At 40.5% G+C, this 23409-nt stretch overlaps 2 protein-coding genes across 5 annotated transcripts in view; one reads left to right on the top strand and one right to left on the bottom strand.

Annotated features, from left to right (window-relative positions):
• Window positions 1–18276: 18276 nt before the first annotated feature.
• Window positions 18277–19504, top strand: PMCH (pro-melanin concentrating hormone; the record flags this gene model as incomplete). 2 transcript variants are annotated; one of them, XM_084631412.1, is made up of 3 exons in its annotated part: window positions 18277–18546; window positions 19140–19344; window positions 19423–19504. In XM_084631412.1, the coding sequence occupies exons 1-3, from the start codon at window positions 18298–18300 to the stop codon at window positions 19470–19472; spliced, it is 504 nt and encodes a 167-aa protein (XP_084487538.1). In that variant the 5' UTR covers window positions 18277–18297. The 2 variants fall into 2 exon arrangements, with proteins under 2 accessions (XP_084487538.1, XP_084487537.1); XM_084631411.1 differs by having other exon boundaries at window positions 19140–19472.
• Window positions 19505–19839: 335 nt separating this feature from the next.
• Window positions 19840–23409, bottom strand: part of PARPBP (PARP1 binding protein) — a 90406-nt gene continuing 86836 nt past the window's right edge. For all 3 annotated transcript variants that reach the window (XM_084631347.1, XM_084631349.1, XM_084631348.1), the window contains 2 exons: window positions 20960–21125; window positions 19840–20187 (listed from right to left, as the gene is read on the bottom strand). In XM_084631347.1, coding sequence (XP_084487473.1) covers window positions 19856–20187; window positions 20960–21125 — 498 coding nt within the window. In that variant the 3' untranslated portion in view covers window positions 19840–19855. The remainder of the gene's footprint in view (window positions 20188–20959; window positions 21126–23409) is intronic.

The following is a 23409-nucleotide window of genomic DNA, read 5'->3' as shown; positions in this document are numbered from 1 at the left end:
TATGTATATTCTAATATATCCAATTCAGAAGTCAAGTATCTCATTTTCTTGGTTTTACATTGTTGTGTGGTATATGTAGCTATACTACATGGAACAAACTTTTGCATATTTAGCAGGATTTCTGTTCCCATTCATGGTTACTGATTCTGCAGGATCTGTATACACACACATACATACACAAACACACAAACTCGTATTGTTCTCCCATTAAATATCAGCACAGACTACAATATGGCAACACAAAGTTTTCCCATTATCAAAAAGACCCATAGCACATTTGTAGACATGTTCTATGACCATTTTAAAATATGTGCATGTAATACTTAATAAAACCACTGATTTCTCAATAAATGTGTTTAATTACAAGTCATGCGTACCAATGTCTAGACAAGTCTGTTATAAAACAACATCAATAATAATTAAAAGCTATTTCAGCAGAAACCAGTGATGTCTTGGGAGGTTGGGGGGGGGGGGGGGAAGAGACAGAGAGAACAATCAAGCATACAATATAAATATAAATTAAAAAGTTATTGTAAATGTTAAACTCAAACATTTATTCATTAACTTAAATAGCTAAACAGAAAATACATTTCCAACCCATGACCAGACAAGGTCAGATGGAAAACCAATTCATTCTGAGATATATTAACAAGATAATATTTTTACTAAATACATACCTCCACTTACCTGTATTTCCCAAAGATTCCAGTTTTTATGCTGGATGTAGTAGCAAATCATGCAGTCAGATCCATGTGTCCTTTTTTGGGACAGGAGACATTGCTTACAGGTATATGAAGTCTTCATGATGGATATATCGCAATTTAGGAAAGCATTAGCAGAGTGTGTAGACATGAGACTGCATATGAGTGCCAATAGGAATGCAGACACTCTAATTTATTTATCTTAAAGGAAAACTCCACCCATTTTGGTTAGCCTAGAAATCTACAAGTTCATTAAGTAAAAAAGCACTGCTGACCATGAATAAGCTGTTAGATTTGTTTGAAAATAACAACATTTTAAAATTACAGTTGAAGTCTTGAATCCTCAGCTGGTGGCAACCATCTTGCTTTGTGACATTGGCAGTCTAGAAACCATGTCCCAGAGATTGTAAATAAACTAAATTCAAACTTGATTTAATACTACTTCAGCAGTTCAGGGAAAATCTTTAATGGCTAACTTTTTAAAAAACATTCAATTTTTAAGCAATAAAGTTTGTTTAATGATTGTTAATATAATCATTAAACAATTTATACATTTATATCAACAGAAGGGTAAATTTATAAATGCCAGTCTATGCCCATTTTTATTTTCGAGAACATTTAGCAAATTTATTCAGAATAAGAAGAGTTTTATAAAACTTTATGACCTTGTAGCATATTTTCAAGAAGGGCCTAATTTCTATTTTATTTTATTTTTTTTAAAAAAAGAGGACTGGCCTCCAATTTTGTAAACACTGTCAAGTTATTAGATATATAAATGCTATATAACTTGTGCCCACCATTAAATTCTGGGTGCAAAATTTGGAGTTTGTAACTGAAATCAGACTAAGAGTTTGCGGAGTTTACACAAATTAGTTAACTGTAGGTATCTAGCTTCATTGTTTTCAGTATTTTTAATTACGTTGGACAAGCTTTAATTTTATTAGTGTTCCGATGCCAAGGTTGCTGACTATTTCATAGCATAACCTCAGAGTCTTTTCTACTATGAATAAAAGTATTCTGGAGCTCCAAAGAGCAGCTTCCCTTTACTGCTGTTATACAGCCACAATCCATGCTGTGTAGTGCAGAGAAATTGGATCTGGATGGCAGATCTTTCCCTCACTTTGAGATACTATATCTGGCTGGAGATTGGAAGTTTAATGGAGAGATTCATCGGGTCCGAGAATCAGCATTTCCTGGGCCAGATCAATGCCAGCATGATTATCTTGGCTGAGTCCTCTCTGAAGTTCCTGATGACTCTTGGAATTAGCAGAATTGGAGGCCATGCATACATTAGACCCAAAGTCCAGTGGATCAGGAGCACATTTGACAGATAGCCCTGGACCTGACAGAATTTGGAGGCAGAACTTGTGACATTTTTTGTTCTGTTTTGTTATGAAGAGGATTGAGCCCACCTGACAACCTTAATGGTTGCTCACAAATTGCCAGCTAAGGTGGTCTGCCAACATCCTGCAAGCCTGGTAAGTGAAGTGTACTAAAGGTGCACAGCATTTTGACAGAGGGGTGGATCTTGCCTCCCTCCCCGCCCCTGCCTGTTTATATAAAACATCTGTGACAAAGCTCTGTCCTTGCCTCCGTGGGTCCCGCATTTCCTGGCGGATTTCACTAGCCTCAGAGGCTCACCGTGACCCTCCACGTAACCCTTCTTTCTCTAGAGACAAGGGTCACAGTCTACTGAGCCATTTTTTATCATAAGCCAGTGAAGGAGGTGAGGAGAAGTTATCCTTCCTTGCACAGTCTCTGTTGTCTCCCAGTCTCAGTGATTAATCAGGGGCAAAGGTTGTGGGGGGGGGGGGGAGCCCGAGCCCACCCTCTACTCCAGGCTCCAGCCCAGGGACCCTAATAGTATCAGCTATGGTAGCTGACCTTTTAGAAACAGGACATGTACAATTCCCTGGGCTACTTCCCCCACAGTAGCCCTCAATTCCTCAAGCTCCATTTCACCCTTACCTCAGGGCCTCCTTCCTTGTGCCTGATATGGTGTGTACTACTCAGTCTCTCCAACAGCGCAACTTCCTCCCACAGCTCCTGACATGCACACCCACCTGACTGACTGGGAGGCTTTTAACTAGTTTCAGCCAGCCCCTGATTGGCTTCAGGTGTCCCAATCAACCTAGCATTCTCCCTGCCTTCTGGAAAGTTCTTAATTGGCCCCAGGTGTCTTAATTGACCTGGAGCAGCTTCCATTTCACTTAACCTGGTACCAGGGATTTGTTTAGCCTGGAGCTAATATATCTATCTCCCACTACTTTTCTATAGCCATCTGACCTTGCCACGTCACACATCATTATGGTGTTGTCCATCATGATACACGTAGTTAAACAGCTCAAAATTGTCAGGATTATGTGAAACCCAATGAATAGCCCTTAGTTCTTGGACATTTATATATAAATGAGCTTCTTGAGGACACCATATGCCTTGAGTCTGAAGACTGTCTAGGTAGGTTCCCTACCCTAAACTGAAGGCGTTGCAGTGTCCCGGGCCCCAGCTAGGCTATGCCTACTGTGAAGAGAGGCAGAGGCAAACCAACATAATCTTAAATAATCCTAAACTTCTAAACTTTATAAAGGAAAAACCAAGACATTGGGCAGGAACAAGAATATAAAAGAAATAATGGAATAATAATAGAATATAAATAATAAGTAACATCAAATACTTGTTTAGGAAATTAGTAAACTTCAAATTACCATCATAACAAAAGATGTTTTTCAATACCACACTGTGTCACTCCAAGAAGGAATCAGCTCCTCCTCTCCCTGGCTGCAAAGTCAAGCTTCACCCTAATTGTCCTGCCTTCGCCTCGCTCCAGCTTGCGATACTCCTTTGCTTCAACACTGCAATGACCACATCTCTTTCCAACAGGTCCATCTATGAACAACAACTCTTCACCCAGAGAGTCATACCTATTCCCCAAGGCCCTTGCACACTGCCCTTCAAGGTCCAGCTTCCTCTTCCCAGCGTCCTAAGCAAATCCCTTTTAACCCCAGTGCAGTCTCTTTTCACCTTCTTCTCCTCTAACTGCCTTCCCAAATGCCTGCTTTAGGTGTATTTTGAGCCCCCTGCCCAGCTCAAGCTGCCCTCTCATTGGCCATCTCTATCCCCAGAACAGCATTCTCTGCTGCTGCATCACAGCTGCAGACGTTGGTGGCATTCAGCCCAGCAGTAAGCTGTACTAGTCTCTTTCCTACTTTAAGTAAGGATTTCCTGGTCAGGAGTAGATCATGAGTGTTCTATTTCTGATGCCTATCCAAACACCAGGCCATGACATGTAGTAAGCCTAGGTTGGGGAGCTTGAGTTTCCCGCCATCTTGGGTTTGGAGATCTGGAAGTGGGCAGATCCTGATGGGTGGGCATGTGGACATCCTTAGGAGTTCCATGAACCAGAATTGTCTGGGCTAGTAGGATGGTGGCGGCTCTGTCATGGTGGATCTTCCGTGTGACTTGTGATATGAGAGGGATAGGGGAAAAGGGCATATCGGAGGCTGTCTGCCAAGAAAACAAGAGTGTTGCCCTGGGAATTGCTGCATATGGTTCCTCTGGAGCAATACAAGAAAAGCTTCCTGTTCATCTGGGACGCAAAAGGTCACGTAGGGGCCCATAAATATGTTGATCAGAACTGTGACGTACACCTTTCATTTGTGGTCTGTAGAGAAATTTCTGCTTAGCCTGTCTGCCAGGGAGTTCTGAACAGGTATGATGCCTGTATGATACCCTGATTTCTGAGACACCAGTTCCAGAGTCTGATTGCTTTCAGGCAGAGATGAGATCTCACTCCTCCCTGTTTGTTTATGTAGACAACTGTGATATTGTTTGATATTATTTGTACATGGAGTGAGCATATGTGGGGAAGGAAGGCCTTGCATGCTAGGTGGACAACTGTGAATTCCAATAGGTTTATATGCAGCCTGGCCTCCCATGAGATCTATGTACCCTAGGCTGTTTGGTGGTCCAAATAGGCGCCCCATCTTGTAAGGGAGGTATCCATCAAGATGGTGGCTCTCTGAAAGGGAGGACTGAAGGTAGTCTTCAGCATGACTATTTTCAGGTTAGACCAAGAGACGGAGGTGAGAAATCCAGAGGGAACGGTGGCTTTGGAGTTGATGCAGTCCCTGTTCGGTCGGTAGGTTGAATGGAGCCAAGCTTCTAGACACAGCAAGGGGAATCTGATGAAAGGTGTCATGTAAGTGCATGAGGCCATATGACCTATCAGGGATAGACAGACACACCTTGGTTCGAGGCTTGTGGGTGATGTGAGAGATCAGGTTGCTCATCACATAAAACTTGTCTATGGGGAGGAAAGCAAATGCAGACATTGAATTCAGCCATGCTCCTATAAAATGTATTTTCTATGGGGGTGACAAAACTGACTTGTTTTTGTTTATGCAAACACTTAAGGTATCAAGAAGGCAACAAAGAAACTCTACTGCCGAGACAACTTCTTGGCAAAATTATTCTATCAGGAGCCAGTCATCCAGGTATTGAAACACTTTAGAACCCTGGTGTCTCATTTGGGCCGCTACCTCTGCAAAAACTTTTGTGAACACCCTGGGCCCTGTCGCAAGTGTAAAGGGAAAGATGCAGAACTGGCAGTGCTCTTGGCCAACCATGAACTGCAAGAACTTCCTGTGTGATGCATGACCGTCCACATGGAGATATGCGTCCTTTATGTCAAGAGCCATGAACCACACTCCCCTCCTGAAGGAAGGGGATTATAGGTGCCAGTACAATCATCCTGAATTTCACCTGATAAAAATATTGAGCTGCTGAAGATCCAGGATGGGTCTCCACCCTCTGTCCTTTTGAGGATTAAAAAATATGGGGAGTAGTCCCTTGATACTGAGATGGCACACTATCACCCCCGCTGTAACAGATTTAACTTCCCCTTGAAAAATCAATTGGTGAAAGAGGGAGTCTGAGAGGTGGTTTGTGAGGAGGGAAAGAAAGGAATTCTATGGAGAATCTGTGATGGATAATCTCCAGAACCCAACTATCCATTGTGAGCTTGTTCCAACTGTGGGTGAAAAAAGTAAGATGGCCTCCAAAGAAGATGGGAAGCAAAATAGGTGGTATAGGTATGGTAAGCAGGTCTCTACTTGCATGTCAAAGGTGGGCCTTGGCCTGCAGCTGGGAGTACATGGAGGGTGTAGCAGCAATGGGAGCTGGAAAACGAGATCTCCAAGTCCTTAGTTGCTTACAAGGAGGTTCAGGTGGGGGCTGGCAGTATGGGATATGGGAAGGAGGTGGCCATGGTCTAATGGGCTGTTTCTGGTGTTCCTTCTGGGGGCTGGAGTGTAGATCTCCAGGTTGGATCTTGAGTCTTTGGACAGACTGCAAAGTCTCATCTGTCTTCACATTAAAAAGGTTGGACTCATCAAAGGGGAGGTTTTGAATAGTATTATGGCCCTCTCTTGGGAAGCCCAACAACTGGAGCCATGAGTCCCTTCGCACAGAATCATAGAACTGGAAGGGACTTCAAGAGGTCATCTAGTCCAGGCCCCTGCCCTCAAGGCAGAACTAAGTATTATCTAGACCATCCCTGACAAGAGTTTGTCCAACCTGCTCTTAAAAATCCCCAATGATGGAGATTCCACAACCTCCCTAGGCAATTTATTCCAGTGCTTAACCACTCTGACAGTTAGGAAGTTTTTCCTCATGTCCAACCTAAACCTCCCTTGCTGCAATTTAAGCCCATTGCGTCTTGTCCTATCCTCAGAGGTTAAGAACAACAATTTTTCTCCCTCCGCCCTGTAACAACCTTTTATGTACTTGAAAACTGTTATCATGTCCCTCTCTGTCTTCTCTTTTCCAGACTAAACAAACCCAATTTTTTCAGTCTTCCCTCATAGGTCATGTTTTCTAGACCTTTAATCATCTTTTGTTGCTCTTCTCTGGACCTTCTCCAGTTTGTCCACATCTGTCCTGAAATGTGGCGCCCAGAACTGACACAATACTACAGTTGAGGCCTAATCAGCACGGAGTAGAGCAGAAGAATTACTTCTCGTGTCTTGCTTACAATACTCCTGCTAATATATCCCAGAATGATGTTTGCTTTTTTTGCAACAGCGTTAACACTGTAGACTCATATTTAGCTTGTGATCCACTATGACCCCCAGATCCCTTTCCACAGTACTCCTTCTGCAGCATCTACCATGGTTTGGAGAACTACATTTGCCATCAATTTCCCTTCATCCAGAAAGTATTGGAACTGGGATTGATCTTCCATGGGGAGTTTACCTTTAAATTCAACAAGCCTGGTGTAGGTGTTAAAATTGCATTTAGCCTGCAGAGCTTGGTAATTGGCTATACAAAATTGGAGGCCTGCAGAGAAACCTTCCTACACAGGAGGTCTAGCCTCTTTGACCCTTTATCCAGATTTCTGTTAGTGTTGTTGAGCTCTCTCCATAGCCACCTGTACTACCAGCAAATTAGGGGCAGGGTGGAAAAATAAAACATCAGAACTCCTGGCTGCCACAAAATAGCAATATGGCCTCATTGATCAGAAGGGCCACACTGGTCAGTCCCTTTGGCTGTAAAATGTCAAGGAGTCAGTGTTGGGGGTCATGGATTGCCTCTAACAGGATTTCTAAGTCATAAGTGACCCTTTGCAGTAACTCTTGAAATTGCCAGTGATCATGTGGCAAGTGGGTGACAATGGGATGACTTCATCATCCAGAGTGGACAAGGAGGCCCTAGTCAGAACTGGGAGTACCAGTTCTGATTCCCCCCTCTCGGCAGCCAGTTCCATTGGTGTATGAGGAGGAAGAAAGTGGTATGACTCCCACGACAGGTCTGGGTGCCTGCCATAAGGATCACAGGAGCCTCCAATAAGGCCAAAAGAAAGGAGCCATCAGTAACAGAGGTTCCCATGGGAATTAACACCATGTATCCCTGAGGGGGCGGGGTCATAACCAGAGGAATAATAATGCTTCAGATGTCTGTCTGGCATTTTGCACCTTCACAGAAATACTAGTGCAGCTATCTCCTCCAATTCTGAGGACAGTTCCACTGGCAGCGGTGGTACCATTGGTACTGAGATACTCCTGACCGATGGACAGGAACGTGGCCCCTCCTGCAACAATGGCAGTGTTTCCTCCTCTGGGGTAAGAACATGTTAGTAGGGCAGGGTCCAAAAGAAATGGAGACTGCAGGTAGGGGGAAGATATCCTCTGTTGTTACAAAGATCTCTGTGTGGCCCATAGCTGCCTGAAGGGCCTGGTTCCTCCCTAATGGCAGGATGGTCTCTATATTGACAAGGTGGTACCGATGATGAATCCAGACCTGCACTCATGGATGAGACTGGTGAGTGCTTATCTTTCCACCCTGGTACCACAATCACTGCTGGAACTGGCAGATCCTCTTCTTTTGCACATTACCCTCTAGCCTGGGGGTGGAGGTGTCTATGGTGCTAGTTTAATGGGTTCCATATGCGATGTCTCCCCCAACTGGAGTGGTTTGAGAAGGAAACGCGTTTGTTTCAGACGGTCTGCTGTGGGGATCTGTCCTTACACCCCTGGGAATATTTCTTACTCTCATGGGGAGCCCTGTGTGCTGAGTCCTTGGGCTTTGGTGTTGGTGGCTCCGTTTCATGGCTCATGCTTGGAGGGGCATGGCTAGCCAGCTGAGACTGATGTGTGTGTGGGGGGGGGGGTTCCCAGGCTTGGGTCAGAGTGGGGCATAGCCTCTTCCATCAAGAGCTTCTTTAGGTGAAGCTCTTGGGGCTCTTTAGTTCTGGGCATAAAGGACTTGAAGATACTGCACTTTGAAGAGATGTGTATCTCACCCAGATAATAGAGGCATCTAGAATTCGTAAGCTAAAACATATATTTACAATGAAGTTTTACAGAATGTGCAATAGCAAAGGACAGGATTCAGACTCAGGCCATGTGGCAGTAAGAAGGAACTGGAGAAGCGTCAACCCGTACTGTACCTCAAGCACGCAAAATCAAATATATTTTTTTTTAACAGCAATGTCCATCAGAGCCGCCCAGTGTGTCCTGTGCCTCCTTGTGCTCCCACATGAAGGTATAAAAACGGGAGCAGCTGTGACCTTCACAGCTTGTCTTTAGTGCATTTAGACATGTATGTTTGGCCCGTGCCAGCTGACTTGGGCTCGCAAGGCTGTTTAAATTGTATTGTAGACATTCGGGGCTCAGGCTGCAGCCTAAGCTCTGGGACCCTGTGAGGTGGGAGGGTCCTAGAGCTTGGGCTGCAGCCTGAGCCTGAACATCTACACCGGAATTAAACAGCCTCTTAGCCCAAGCCCGTTAGCCCCAGTCAGCAGGCACAGGCCAGCCACAGGTTTTTAATTGCAGTGTAAACATACCCTTGGAGTCCTAGACACATATGCACTATCATAATTAGATTTGACTTTAGGTCATTTACTGTCAGCTGGGGAGCCTTTCCTCTGAAAGGTAGGCTCTGGCCAATTAGTGGTTGATTATAACTCCTATGAACTTTATCATCTGTGATGATGTGAGGGATGGTTTCTCATAGATCACAAGGAGTCCTAGCTGAGAGAACTGAGAAAGGATATATCCCCAAGACTATTGCAGTCTCTTGTTGGGACCTGACTCTGATCAGTTAATCATCCAGGTATGGGTTTCTGTGATATGGTGCTGATCAGGAACTCCTGAGCTAGCCGTCTCTCACCCCAGCTCCAATTAAGGGAGGTAAACTAGAGCTGGCTAGAGAAACCTGCACCTGATTGGTGAAGGGAAAACAGCTGCCAGCCTAATTTGCCTGGGGCTTTTTACAGGCCCAGAGGAAGGAAGCAGGGGCGAAGCCAGTGAGTGGAATGAGAAAGGTAACTCTCCCCTCCTGGCTGCAGGACTGAGAAGCCCTTAAGGCTGAAACCCTCAAGAAGTATATGGTGACAAGGTGGTGGGATTGCATGCTGTAAATAAACTGCACCAGTGATTGCTGAGACAGAAGGTCTCAGAGTGGTTTTTGGAATAGAGCAGAGGCAGGACCAAGGGGGCCCCTCTACAGTCTCCTTAAATGTGCTGCCACTGCTAGGCATTTCTTGAAGACTCTTGGTGCCATAGAAAGTTCAGGGGGCAAAACCCGGTAGTAGTAATGCTTGGACCCCACTGTGACTCTTAGGGGTACTTCTTGTGGGCCAGATGGATAGCTATATGGAAGTATGCATCTTGCAAGTTGAAAGCAACAAAGTAGTCTTGAGCTTGAAGAGATGGGATGATGGAGGCAAGCGTTACCATCCTGAACCTGAGATGGCTTATATATTTGTTGAGTCTCCTCGTGTCAAGGAAAGAATGAAGATCCCCTTTCTTCTTCAGAATCAACAAGATGAAACAACGAGGCCACTTGACTGTACTAGGCTCTGATGAGAAGGGTCCCTGAAGAGAGACAGGGAAATGATGTGGGTAGGGAGTAAAAAGGGGAGTTGGATGGGGTAGCCATGCGCAATGATCTCTAAACATCCATCTGTCCAATTTTATGATAGATCATGATAGAACACGGCAAGGCAGCTTCTGAAAGTAGCACTCACTTGACTGAATAGGATGTGGCTCATGACTATTCTGTCAAATTTACTGATGTGGTTTAGGAGCAAGGTGAGTTCTGGAGGACGAGGAGGGTTGGCTCCCTTTGTATCATGGTGATTTCTTGGCTTGATATTTAGGCTGCCTGTGATGGTAGGATGGCATCCATGGTTTTGACAGGGATTAAGGACAGTACAGCCTGTTATATGGGTCTGGGGAGTAAATCTCCAGGGAGAACAGGACAGCTTTTGAATCATTCTATAACTATAGAATGCTGTCTGCCAGCTCACTAAATAGCCCCATGCCCTCAAAGGGCAAATCCTTCATAATGGCCTGTACTTCTCTTGAGATACTTGATGCTTGGAGACACAATGCTCTGTGTATTGTCACCCCATTGGCCACAGACCTTGCTATGGTCTGGGAGGAATCAGTCACCACCTGTAATGTAGTCTTGGTCAAAGTGACCTTTCCTTAATTATATCTTAGTTCCTCCCTGCTGTTGTGCAAGAGCTTCTCTGGGAAAGTTGCCATCCTGCCCAAAGTTAGGAAGTCACAGTTAGCCGGTAAGTTCTGACAGTTAGCCACAGGCAGCTGGAGAGGCAGAGGAGTATGACTTTTTCCCCATGCAAGTTGAGCCATTTGGAGTCCTCCTTGACCTTGGGGTATTCTTGCTTAATTTCAATTTCTCTTGTACCGCTGACATAACTTAAGAAGCCTGGCTGGGGTAAGTACTCAAATCCTGTTGGAAGTACTTGGTATCTCTTCTCTACCTACTTTGCAGTAGGTGTCATTGGGGACAGAATCTGCCATAAGGCCTTAGCAAAGTCCAGCAGTTCCTTATTTGTGGAAAACACGATCCTGGCTGGACCAGAAGCTTATAAAAAATCAAATATCTCTTGGGATTTCTCTGATATTGCTAGGTTTCAGAGTAACAGCCGTGTTAGTCTGTATTCGCAAAAAGAAAAGGAGTACTTGTGGCACCTTAGAGACTAACCAATTTATTTGAGCACGAGCTTTCGTGAGCTACAGCTCACTTCATTGGATGCATACTGTGGAAACTGCAGAAGACATTGTTTCATGGTCTCTGTGTATATAATGTCTTCTGCAGTTTCCACAGTATGCATCCAATGAAGTGAGCTGTAGCTCACGAAAGCTCGTGCTCAAATAAATTGGTTAGTCTCTAAGGTGCCACAAGTACTCCTTTTTCTTTTTTCTGATATTGCTGTGATCTCTATCTTTAGAGTGTCAGGAGCCTTCACATGGTCCTCCTGAAATGATTGATCATCATCAGGCACTGGTCCTAATGCCAAGGATGCCAATTCATCACAAAAGGCCTTTGGTGGCAATATGGGGCACTGGTGCTGCTCTGCCACTGGAACAAATTCTTCCCGATACCTTGGAGTGATCCTGTCTTCTTCCTCAACTACGGTGTGAAACCAACCTCTTGATGCATGAGATAGTGGATCCCAGTAACACAATTAGGGCCATTACTGCATACCATACAAGTATGGTTGATTCATTGAGTGGTTGGCTAATCAAGCATCAGCCCCAATGAGCCAGTTGTGGTGCAGCTCTGTAGGGGAAGCAAGCAGACCTTTCCATGGGGTCAACCACTGACCTCCTAGGAGAGGGTACTCTACTTGAATATGGGGAGAATGTATGCTCCAGTGATGGTGTAGAGATGTGGATCTCCACAAGCAGTGATGCAGCATAGAGCAGGTCTTGGTACTGGCATCTGTCCTGGTACCGCTATGGTTCTCGGGGTACCCAGGACTGTGTGTCACCTTGTTACCCCCTTCCTTTAACGTCTTGCCTGTGATAGCTGGGTATTAGCTCCCTAACACCACCAGCTTAACAGCCACTCAACCACTCTCCTCAGGATTATGCCCGCCCTTTCTTCTCCTTGCTGATTGACAAGTCCCCTTGAAGCATTCCCCTGTGCTAGGTATCTAGCCCGACACTGGCTACTCACAGAAATCCCAGATCCTCAGCTCTCAAAGGAATAGTATACCCCGGTTTTACCTTAAATCACTGCTAATGTACAACACACGGCACTTATGAGCACTTATAATAAAATATTTATTTAAAAAAATAGAGGTTCCACTGGAAACAAAAGAATGACAGAAATAAATGGTTGTAACACAAAACAAAATAATAAAACATGAAGTAGGGCCTACACTTATTAATAGTTACTTTTTCCTATCCAATGAAGTAGGTTTTCCCTTCAGAGTTCAGCTGGTTGCAGAGCTGGCTAGCTTCACAGGAACCAGGTTCTAAACCTTCATGAAAAACACCTGTTCAACAATATGTCTTCTCAGTAAATGATGCAAAGTGTCTTTCTTGACCTCATATACTGGATCAGTCTTTTGCCTTTATTCACAGACAGGGTCATCCCCAGCCTCTTATAATGTTCCTATTAACCTCCAAGTGGTTTTGATTGTTTGGAGTTGTCTTTAATAGTTTTCCATTGACTGTTCTGAGATGAGGCAACGGTAGACAATGGAACCTTGCATTATATCAGCAGTTCTAGGGAAGGGTGACAACTCCTTCCCACTTGAACAGACCATCACTGAGACATATGATTTTCTGATGACTAACTTTTATTCCAAGGACCATAAGGCACAGTTTTCAATGTAGTTACATTATTCCTAAAATATTTCCCATACACACATCTCACAATGATTATGAATATCGTTGAATTATAAGCTTTCAGTAGAGACCTCACCTACCACCTTTCCTCAATAAATTCCAGGAAAGTAGTGTATTAGATGGAGTGAGTTTGTCAGGTCTGATATAGGAGTTGCTTGTAAAGAACCTTTGCCCACTGGTACCAATGGGCCTCTGTCACAGATACTGGCAGGTGTTTCAGCATCAATGGTGGTTCCAGTTCTCCCCGACTCATTCTCTGTGTTCACTGTTGATGCTGAGAGGTGCATGACCAGATTCATGATTTGTGTCACTGTAGGCTGCTCCTTATCCCAAGCCCTCAACACTGTATGAGGCCTGATCGATTTCTCTCCAGAGGCTCTGGATGGTCTGTCATTATAGAAGGACACCAAGCTCTACCTGGTGCCTGTGCATTCAGACCAGCCCCTTTTGATGCCAGACTTCGATACCAGAGGTGCTTAGTTCCTGTTTTGATGCTGTTGACGCAGGAGTCATCTTTTGTGCCAAAGTGATGGTACCTGGTTGCTTTTCGGTGCAGTCTTCTTTGTGCCAGTTTTCACTGTAGCTTGTCTGCCAGATGAGGTACTGGATGATATTGGCTTGTCCACTAGCAAGATCTTGGAGGTCATCTCCTCAGGTTCCAAGGAGACATTTGTGGATTGTTCCAGAAGATGGATGGGAAGACTGGTAAGTATGGTTTAATGCAAAGGCATGGGGAAGCGTAAATAAAAAAATCCTCTCTAAGATCTCTATAATAGTTGCAGAAATAAATCCCACAAATTTCTACTTTTAAATGCCAAGAAACTAGAGGTAGGAAAATTATTGAAAGTTACAATCTGGTTCTGATTCAGCTCTTCATCCATAAATAAAGATGAGCCAAGGAAAAGCCAAGATAGTTAAATACTTTTCTCATTATTCCTTGTCAGCCACTGTGACGTTATATATATTTATATATTCAACTTATGTATTTTCTTTTTGTATTTGGCTAGTCAGCTCAAATGGTTCAGCTCATGTTTTGGCTCATAGAGCCAAACTAGACCCTTTGGCTTGACTCTATCTGGAAACTTTCTGGACTGTACAGTTTTATAGCAAGATGGTTTGAATTTCTGAGATCTTCTAAAACAAATAAGGATAACACCTATCAAAACAGCTTCATGATGTCATGCTGTGTGTCAGGGGAAGGAGCAAGATAATGCTATAGTTGTTCTGTGCTTGCTTCAGAATAAACTAAACATCAAGCTCAGAAAACTTTCCTATAGTTGAAGCCTCCTCCATTTTTACCTGACTATGGAGTTTTTCCTTTAGTAATCATGCCTAGGAAGAGCCAGTTAAAAGAAATTCAATAAGTGATCTAACCCAATAATTGTTTCTCTCTTACTGTACAACTTCTTCATTCAGAAATAAATGTGTACACCAAGTTTTATACCCTCTGGTTGAGATCTTCAATTTCCTCTTAAGAATAATGAGTGGCAGAAAACACTTGAATACCCCTTTGAAGCTTCTAGTGGCAACATGTGCAGGCAAATGCAGTACACTGCATACTATTCAGATTTTACTATCTTCCTTCAGTGCTGAACAAAAGACATCCAGATCTACACTTAAGAGTAGGTACACACAGGGTGAAATTCACCCACATGCAGCGGTACAGCACAAGTCCTGTGGAAAAAATAGGCCTTGTGTGGGGCTCTTTGCACAGGGATGAACTTCATCCAGAATATAGTGCCACAGGAGAATCTAGATGGCACTAACAAGAGGCAGCTGTTGCCATTTTAAAAAAAAAAAAGATGAGAAGTGTTGGTAAAACTGAGACAAAATATAACTTAAGAGGAAAATATTAAATGCAAACAATTTTCTATAGCATGCTCAAGATTAATAAAATCATAACTCTATAAAAACAGACCATTAACTCTGAATATGGAGCAAAAACCAATGTTAGTGGCTAAGGAAGGATAACTGAAAAACAGTATGCTAATGTAGAAATGATCACTGAACAGGGATTTTGGCACTACATTCTAAAATTCAGTAATTTTTTAATATTTAAATATTCATTCAACAGTATGTCACACTATACTGTTTATTGCTTTTCATTTCATTTAAGTCTTAAAAAAACCCTGTAAAAAACAGAAAGAGTTTACCTGGTTTTATTTATTGCTCAGAAACAGACAGTGCTTATTAGGCTCAAAAGCTCAGAAATGAAAATTAAGAACTAACTTACTGAATGAATGAAAAATGAATAAAAAACTTACTTACGGAAACAAAATGTATACTAAATATTTATTTTTATAGGAATGCAAACAGAATAAAAGATAAGTTTCAGCCATATTAAGTGTCATTGACCAAATTTATTTACTTTTGCATTTCACATCAAATTTTAGATTGTCCGATTTCACAGTAACACGATTCCATGTAAAAGCAGGAGGAGTTACTTAAAATAACGGTAAATTACTGATGTAAACAGTACTAAAAAGAACTAAGTTAATATTAAGTGAAAAGAAAAGGCCAATTGATAACAGACAAGATTTTAGGCAGCAATTTGTAATATGAATTTAGTTATCATAATTCAAAACATTTTAGTTTTCTGCCAGAAGTGGAGTATTTGAAGCCTAAAAGGAAAAATATGCATTTTATTTAGATTGTGAACACCTAGATACATTGGGCACAGATGCACCCATTGAATTTGTGAGGCTGCAGAATGACAGAAGCTACCTTGTGCTCAGGCTCTGCAGCCATGGAAGCTACTCCAAATCTGGAAAAGCTAAGTTTGCTCTCTATGGTCTGTACTGACCACAGTTTATGACTTTACCTGATTCTACAGCCATGTATAGCAATTATGCTTTTTGTAATGTGAGTTGGAGATCCTAATGAGCATGTTCCATTTTCTTCAATTATCAGACAGACACTGCTGAATTTTAAAAGGGGCCAAGGGTTGTATTTTTGGTCTTCCCTCAACTGACAGCTTTGTTTTTGCAGTTAACCAAGGAGGCGGTCTTAGGTCTTTTAGCCCATAAAAAAAATTGGCATTCATTTTGGTGACAGCGTACGCCCTGATTTTTAGATAATAGGACTCCCCCCGCCCTCCCTAAACAGTAGCAACTGCAGAGTCCTTAGTAACAGCAACAAGGATAGGAAAGTGCCCTTCCCAACTCATAGATAAAAAGTGTTTTTTTTATTTTCTTAAAAAGGTTCAACCCAAGCCAAAGCCTATCTTCCTTCCTACCTCAGCCATGCAAGGATGGATTATAGCTTTAGGATTTCATGCTGGCCACAAGAGAGCAAAGAGAGGAGCCTGCTATTTTGTTCAAACTGGTTCAAACGGATCCAAAACATGAACTTTTTTGTTTGCTTGAGAATTGAAAGCATTTGGTAAACTTCTATTTTGAAGTAAGTTTTCATGAACCTCTGATGACATTTATTATAATTGGCTGGAATAAAGATAGGCACTGGTCCAGCTCCCTCTTTGGTGCCAGTCAATGGTGGAGAGTCTGCCTGTGGAAAATATCAGAAGATACCTGCTGATAAAGAAAAAGTGTTAGTGAAAGAAATCACAAAAAGGGTTTGATGCAAAAGTGAATTTTTGCTAAATATAAAGTGAGGTTACATATTAAAAAAGTAAGCAAAGAAGTAAATATTAAAGAGAAATTGGGAAGTGGGAGGTGCTCATTTTTTGTTTACTCAGCTGCTTGGACAGTTTCCTGATGGTTTGGTAAGTTGCTCTGACTACCTGTGTGCCATGTGCATGCAGATACCTCTTAAAGACTGGAGTAAGGGTGTGTCAGAGCTTGTGGAAGACTGGCACAATGACCTGGACATAGGCAGGCCAGCCTGCCATTCAGTGCAGTGTTCAGGAACCATAGGCCAATGGGCAGTCCAAAGACAGGAGCCATGGGGCAAAAGTGAGAGCTGGGGGTCAAACAGGAATCACAAGCCAAAGCTGAGGGTCAGTAGCATAAGGTCAGAGCTGGAGCAGTCAAAACCAGACTGACAGAGTTCTGTGACCAGAACGAGGCTGAGGGCAGACGCCAGGTACAGGGCAGGGTTAAAGTCAGGAACTGGAGATGAGACCGAAAGTCAGGTATTGAACAAGAGGGTCTGCAGCTGCAGCACCCACCCAGAATCCACCTTGTTGCACAGACAACTTCCTGTTTCTCTCTCTAGTTTAGAAGTGTAACCAGCCCAATCAGGGACTCTGGAGCAACTCCAGTCAGATCCCTGTGGGTAGTATGTTTGGTGGAGTGCAGGGCCTTAGGGCTCCCAATTCTCCTGTCATTACTATAGCCATCCAGTGGTGTTGGGGATGCAGCAGTGGCCTACGGGCCTGGGTTCAGGACCCGCAGATCCGCACAAGGTGGATAAACTAGTCCAGAGGTACTAGTCTAGAACTAGTCCAGAGGTACAGGGTCACTGTGCAGATGGCCCTAGCATCAAATAGATCCCTTAGGGATCTGCTAGGTCTGGGCAGGCCCCTTACACTTTCCCCATGTGGGGGACAAATGCTTTCCCTCAAATAGCAAAATGTGGAGGAATCTCCACAGAAATTTCTTTCCATAGACCTTTATCGTGTTTCTAAACACAGGAGGGGATAATAGAGCATTCAATCTGGAAGAGTCTGTGAGGCAAAAACTGAAGTTTCTATCTGGAGTGGGAGAGGGAGGAACATCTGAAATTACGATCTGGGTACTAACCTATTGGTGTTCCCAGCTGATCCTTTCAGATGGGAAACTGCCTCCAAACTCTGACAAATACATGGATCAGCAATGAGTGAGAACTGCCAGCTATATCTTCAGATAAAAAGGTACACAATTTACTGAACACAAGTTAAAGGTTTCAGCTTTGCCTGTATTAAGACAATGGTAGTATTTTAAATCATTGCTACCTTCAAAGTTTTTTTCAACTCTTTTCCCAAGAAGATTTGAAAATCAATTTCACTTTAAAATAGAGTAGACCAGGGTTTAAAACAAAACAAGTTACTTTGCTGACCCTCCTTCTTACATGTGTAAATTAGTTCTTTTCTAAAACTGCCTTAAGTGAAAAGTAAGGCCTGATTTAAAAAAAGCATGTGTAGAGATTATGGTATCCTGTGAATTTTGCTAAAATTGATCCATTAAAAGGAACTACTAATCTGTACTGTTCTGAAAGTCTACAAAGGAGCTAATAATCCATGGTAAAAAATATCCATACTTAAGTAGTTCTAACCAATATATGGCATTACAAATGCTATTCAAAAGGTTAGCCTCTTTATAATGAGTCATTTATACAGGGTGAACTCATAAGCCACTGAAGTGGTTTCTATTCAATCTATAAAATATATAAAGGTAGACAGGATTGGAGAACACATTAATTTACAAAGGACACCTTTCTTAAATAATATCTTAAACCTGCTTAACTTCTATGCAAACATTAAACAACTAAGAATGCATATTTCATCCTACATATTAATACTAATTTTCTCTCTCTTTTCTCAAGGTTTTTTACTTTCAGTTTCGAAGTCTATTAGAAAGGTAGAAGATGATGATATGATACTAAATGCATTCAATATAGGAAAAGCTCTTTGGAATGAAGGTAAAACAGAGAAGACAGAGACTATACCTACTCTTGAGCACTACAAGATGGAGGACAGCAGCTTTCTGGATGAAGAGGAAGACAGAAACCCAAAATTCTTAGTGAGTTTCCATTTTTTATTGAACTCTAAAACATGAATAAAAGCTCAATTTATAATCCTTTTAAAAGGGTTAAAAATTTACAATTTAAAAGAATGTTGTGGTGGATGGTTTCAGTTACAAGATCATGCAATTACTGAATACTATGTTTTCAAATATAAGTATCTAATGTTAGTCACCTAAATCTGAGTTTGGGAAACTAAACAAATTACCTGATTTTCATCAGGATTCCAGGTGGTCATAATGTGTAAGAAAATATCAGTCTACTTTTATTTAGATATCATTGTTTGAAAATTTTGCCCATTCTGTACTAAAAATATATCTTAGAATGTCAACAGGACTAGCCACACATACCAAGATGGTTTCAGTCCCACTGAATAACTAAACTGAAATTAAGCTGATCATCTACATTATTTTGACATGCACTTTGATTTTAAGGTGGTTAGACAAAGTTCCAATGTGTGGCATTGTACGTCTTTTAAATGACTGTCTGTTACAATACCTTTGTTCTGAATGGGGAAAAAGAAAAAAAAAAAGAACTAAACATAATGTTAACATTGTGTCTTTAAAATTTAAATCTTTTTTTCTTACTTCAGAATATAGGTTCCAAACACAATTTCATAAGCCATGGTTTGCCACTGAACCTAGGTATAAAACAGCTACCTTATCTTGCATTGAAAGGATCTATGGCTTTTCCAGCTGACACTGAAATTCAGAATATTGAATCAATACAGAAAAGGAGAGAGACCGGGGATGAAGAAAACTCAGCTAAATTTCCTATAGGAAGGAGAGATTTTGACAGTAAGTATATGTGTATTTTTCCACAGAAAAAATATTTCAACTTAGAATACAAAAAGAGTAAAAAAATTTTTTCTTCAGTGCTCAGGTGTATGTTGGGAAGAGTCTATCGACCTTGTTGGCAAGTTTGAAAACTGTTGGCCTCTTCTCTGAAGAAGTATTGGTTGCCAATTTAATGAAACTTGAAGTTACAGTGCTTTTGGTATTGCTATATATTTACATCTAAATACTTCTATCTGTATTTCAAAGTAGAGGGAAACATGATTGACATTTTCACTAGATGACCTAGTTGTAATAGTTATGATGTATTGTTACTGAAATAGAGAATTCTGTACAATCAAGACTTGTCACTATATTTGTCTAATGAATAATATGTGTAACCTACTTTAATATATTTGGACACTGTGAAGCCAAAATGTGTTAATGCACCGGTTATCTTGTTCTTTCAAGATGTACAATGTTTATTATGGAATAGTAAATTTACTATATACACATCAAAATAAAAATAAAAGATTCATAGTCTAAAAAAGTCAGTCAACTTTTTCTGACCAACAATCAATTTATTCTTGGCTGTAGCCTTGTTGCTTTTTGCTGCTCCATCTAGTTTGCTGTCCAATTTCTCCTGTAGTATGTTTGATATCTTGGGTCTCTTAATATTGGTGTACTGAGGTGGCTCATTTTCATTATTGCAGATGACTTTCTCACTATTCAGATCCATGTGTTTCCTCTTTGAGCTCTTGTTTCTTGGCGGACAACTTTTTGCTTTTTCACTTTTACTTCCATTCCAATGAACATTTCCAGAACTGGTTCCAAGTGCTGGTCTTTCAGGAGGTGACTTTACACCTTCTATCGTGCAAGAGAATAAAATATTTTGGGAAGGAAAAAAAGTTATTACTCCTAAAGTAGTTAGCCAGGATATTCCTCGGATTTAAATGGCATAAAAGGTCATGTATTTTTAGCAAGAGAGTGCTTTCTTAAATAAAATGAATAAAAATAATTTGACTGGCCATCAACTAGCCAACAACTATAAACAAACCTAAACATAGCCACTTCACCATTAAATTTTAAAATGACATTACACATGTATAAATGTAACCATCAACAACTTCAGGAAATAAGTTTATATACAAAGGTCAAAATGTTGCAAAGGATTAATACATTTATGTCCTAACAGTGATTTATATAATACACACCTTGTAATGTGTTATTGTTTAAAAGTAAATTTAACAACTAGCCATAATTTTCCCATTCAATATATAAATTTCCTGCAAGCGTTAGGTCATCTCTGTAAAATAGGTAAAAAGAAACCTTACTGTTTGGTTAAAATTTATTTGGAGATTATGATGGCAATACAAAAAGAAATCATTTACAATCTATACTGCTAATTTCAAAGCACTTATCTCACATAGCATAGACTAAAAAATATTCTAGATCAGTTTTTACCAATTGTAACCTGTGCAAAGCTATTAAACCCTCAGTTTTGTTTTTTCTTGAAAAAATCCTTTACATTTGACTTTTAATAAAGATTGATGTAGTAGTTTGATAAAAATCAACAGGTATAAGACCTGAAAAATCAGGAATAAAATTTTCTCATTCACTCAAACATAATTCAGTTTACCTGCAAAAGTCTCAGCTTCTAAACAGAGAGCAAGCATTTGTTTTGGTGCTGGATGTATGCAAGTCGGGATTTGGCTCCTACTGAAGAAGTGCTGATCCTTCTTCTCAGTCATCACGTCATCTTTGTAGGTACAAGCAAACTGGGACCTGATTAAGGGTTGCTTCATCTATGACGGGTGAATTGACATTACATTTAATTTTTTAATGTTTGTTTAGAAAATTATTTTAAATTTCTTTATTATTGGTAAAGTAAAAAGTCTTGGGTATCATTATTTCCACCTCCCTCCCACCCTCTCAGTTTTAATTTAAAAGGTAAAATTAATCAAAATTTACCTAAAATATTCTTAAAATATTCTTACAACACAACCAATATACCAAATTTAAATATTCTATTTAAATACACCAAATATACTAAATATTTAAATACTAATATACTATATTACTAAATATATACTAAATATTTAAATACACCAAATTTAAATATTCTGTTTACCTAAAATATTCTTAAAATATTTTACAACACAACGAATGTGAAATAAAGTGTTTATGATATTTTGTAATATATATAAACTAGTTCTAGAAAAATTTTATTTAACAGTAAATTGAGGCATTCTAAAATGAATATTTGTTTATTTTTGTTTTTGACTGGTCTCTTTTAGAAAGCTGCATATTTAAGCCTTTTAAAGCCTATCAGCCTAAGCCTCTCTGTAGGAGATTTTTCTTTAGCCCTGACATTTGGCAGCATCTATTTACCATTTTGAGCTGCTATAATAGCAAGTATTTACCTAGAGCCAAATCATCCCTTACACAGGCTATGAACAAGATGAGCCCACTATTTCCTTTGAAGTGGCAACAAGCAACTTTCATTAGGATAAGGCTCCCCATCAAAACAAACTACATAAAAGAGTAGAAAAAATGAAATCTCTAAAAAAGCACATACACCCCAAAGACAGAGACAAATAGCTATAGTCCAATATAAAATTTGAGTCAAATATACTAAAAATTGGTCTAACTGTAGAACACTCAATATTATTCTATCCCTTTCTTGTTAGATGAAAATTTCAAATTTTCAACTCCCTCACAAAACCAAATAATTCCTATACCGAGTGCAAAAGGCAGGCCATATGATTTTCACAGATATACTGTCCAAGTCCCAAATGCATTAAAAGCATCTGCACAGCCTGAATTGTCAGAATTTTACAATACTAAAGAACACTATCATATCTACCTCTGTTGTATTTTTAGAGACAATTGATTTCCACCCCTAAGCTTCCAAAGCCAGAAACCCAACTGATTAGTTCAGACCAATCAGAAAGTACGGTTCAACAATAAAAAAAAGAGAATAAAAGTTACATTATGGGCTGAATCTCCATAGCCAATGAGTCAAGGACTCCAGATCAAACTTGCTCAGTTTATATATAAAAATATGGTTTCCCCAGCTACCAGCACTACTAAATCAATCTGGGATTTGAAAAAAAAAAATATCAAGCTTTGTTCTTTCTGGACCATTTATCACCAATAATATAGATTCTGCGGACCAAATTTTGTTCTGAGTTCTAGCTGTAGAATTCAGCGGACTTCAAAGTGGCTGACAGGTATCAATAAGGGAGATAATTACTTTATAATGACAATATCCAACAACTCTACTGATAATATACAATTAGGGCTGTCATGCAATTAAAAAAATTAATTGCGATTAATTGCATTGTAAACAATAATAGAATACCATTTATGTAAATATTTTTGGATGTTTTCTACATTTTCTAATATATTGATTTCAATTACAACACAACATGTACAGTGCTCACTTTATATGTATTTTTGATTACAAATATTTGTAAGAAATAGTATTTTTCAAAAAGAAAAGGAGTACTTGTGGCACTTTAGAGACTAACCAATTTATTTGAGCATAAGCTTTCATGAGCTACAGCTCACTTCATTGGATGCATACTGTGGAAAGTACACAAGATCTTTTTATACACACAAAGCATGAAAAAATGGGTGTTTACCACTACAAAAGGTTTTCTCTCCCCCCACCCCACTCTCCTGCTGGTAATAGCTTATTTAAAGTGATCACTCTCCTTACAATGTGTATGATAATCAAGGTGGACCATTTGCCAGCACAAATCCAGGGTTTAACAAGAATGTCTGGGGGGGGTGGATAGGAAAAAACAAGGGGAAATAGGTTACCTTGCATAATGACTTAGCCACTTCCAGTCTCTATTCAAGCCTAAGTTAATTGTATCCAATTTGCAAATGAATTCCAATTCAACAGTCTCTCACTGGAGTCTGAATTTGAAGTTTTTTTGTTGTAATATCGCAACTTTCATGTCTGTAATCGCGTGACCAGAGAGATTGAAGTGTTCTCCGACTGGTTTACGAATGTTATAATTCTTGACATCTGATTTGTGTCCATTTATTCTTTTACATAGAGACTGTCCAGTTTGACCA

The sequence above is a fragment of the Lepidochelys olivacea genome (genome assembly GCF_965140295.1).
Source record: "Lepidochelys olivacea isolate rLepOli2 genome assembly, chromosome: 1".
NCBI lineage: Eukaryota > Metazoa > Chordata > Testudines > Cheloniidae > Lepidochelys > Lepidochelys olivacea.
This window is presented reverse-complemented; position numbering and strand designations above follow the sequence as displayed.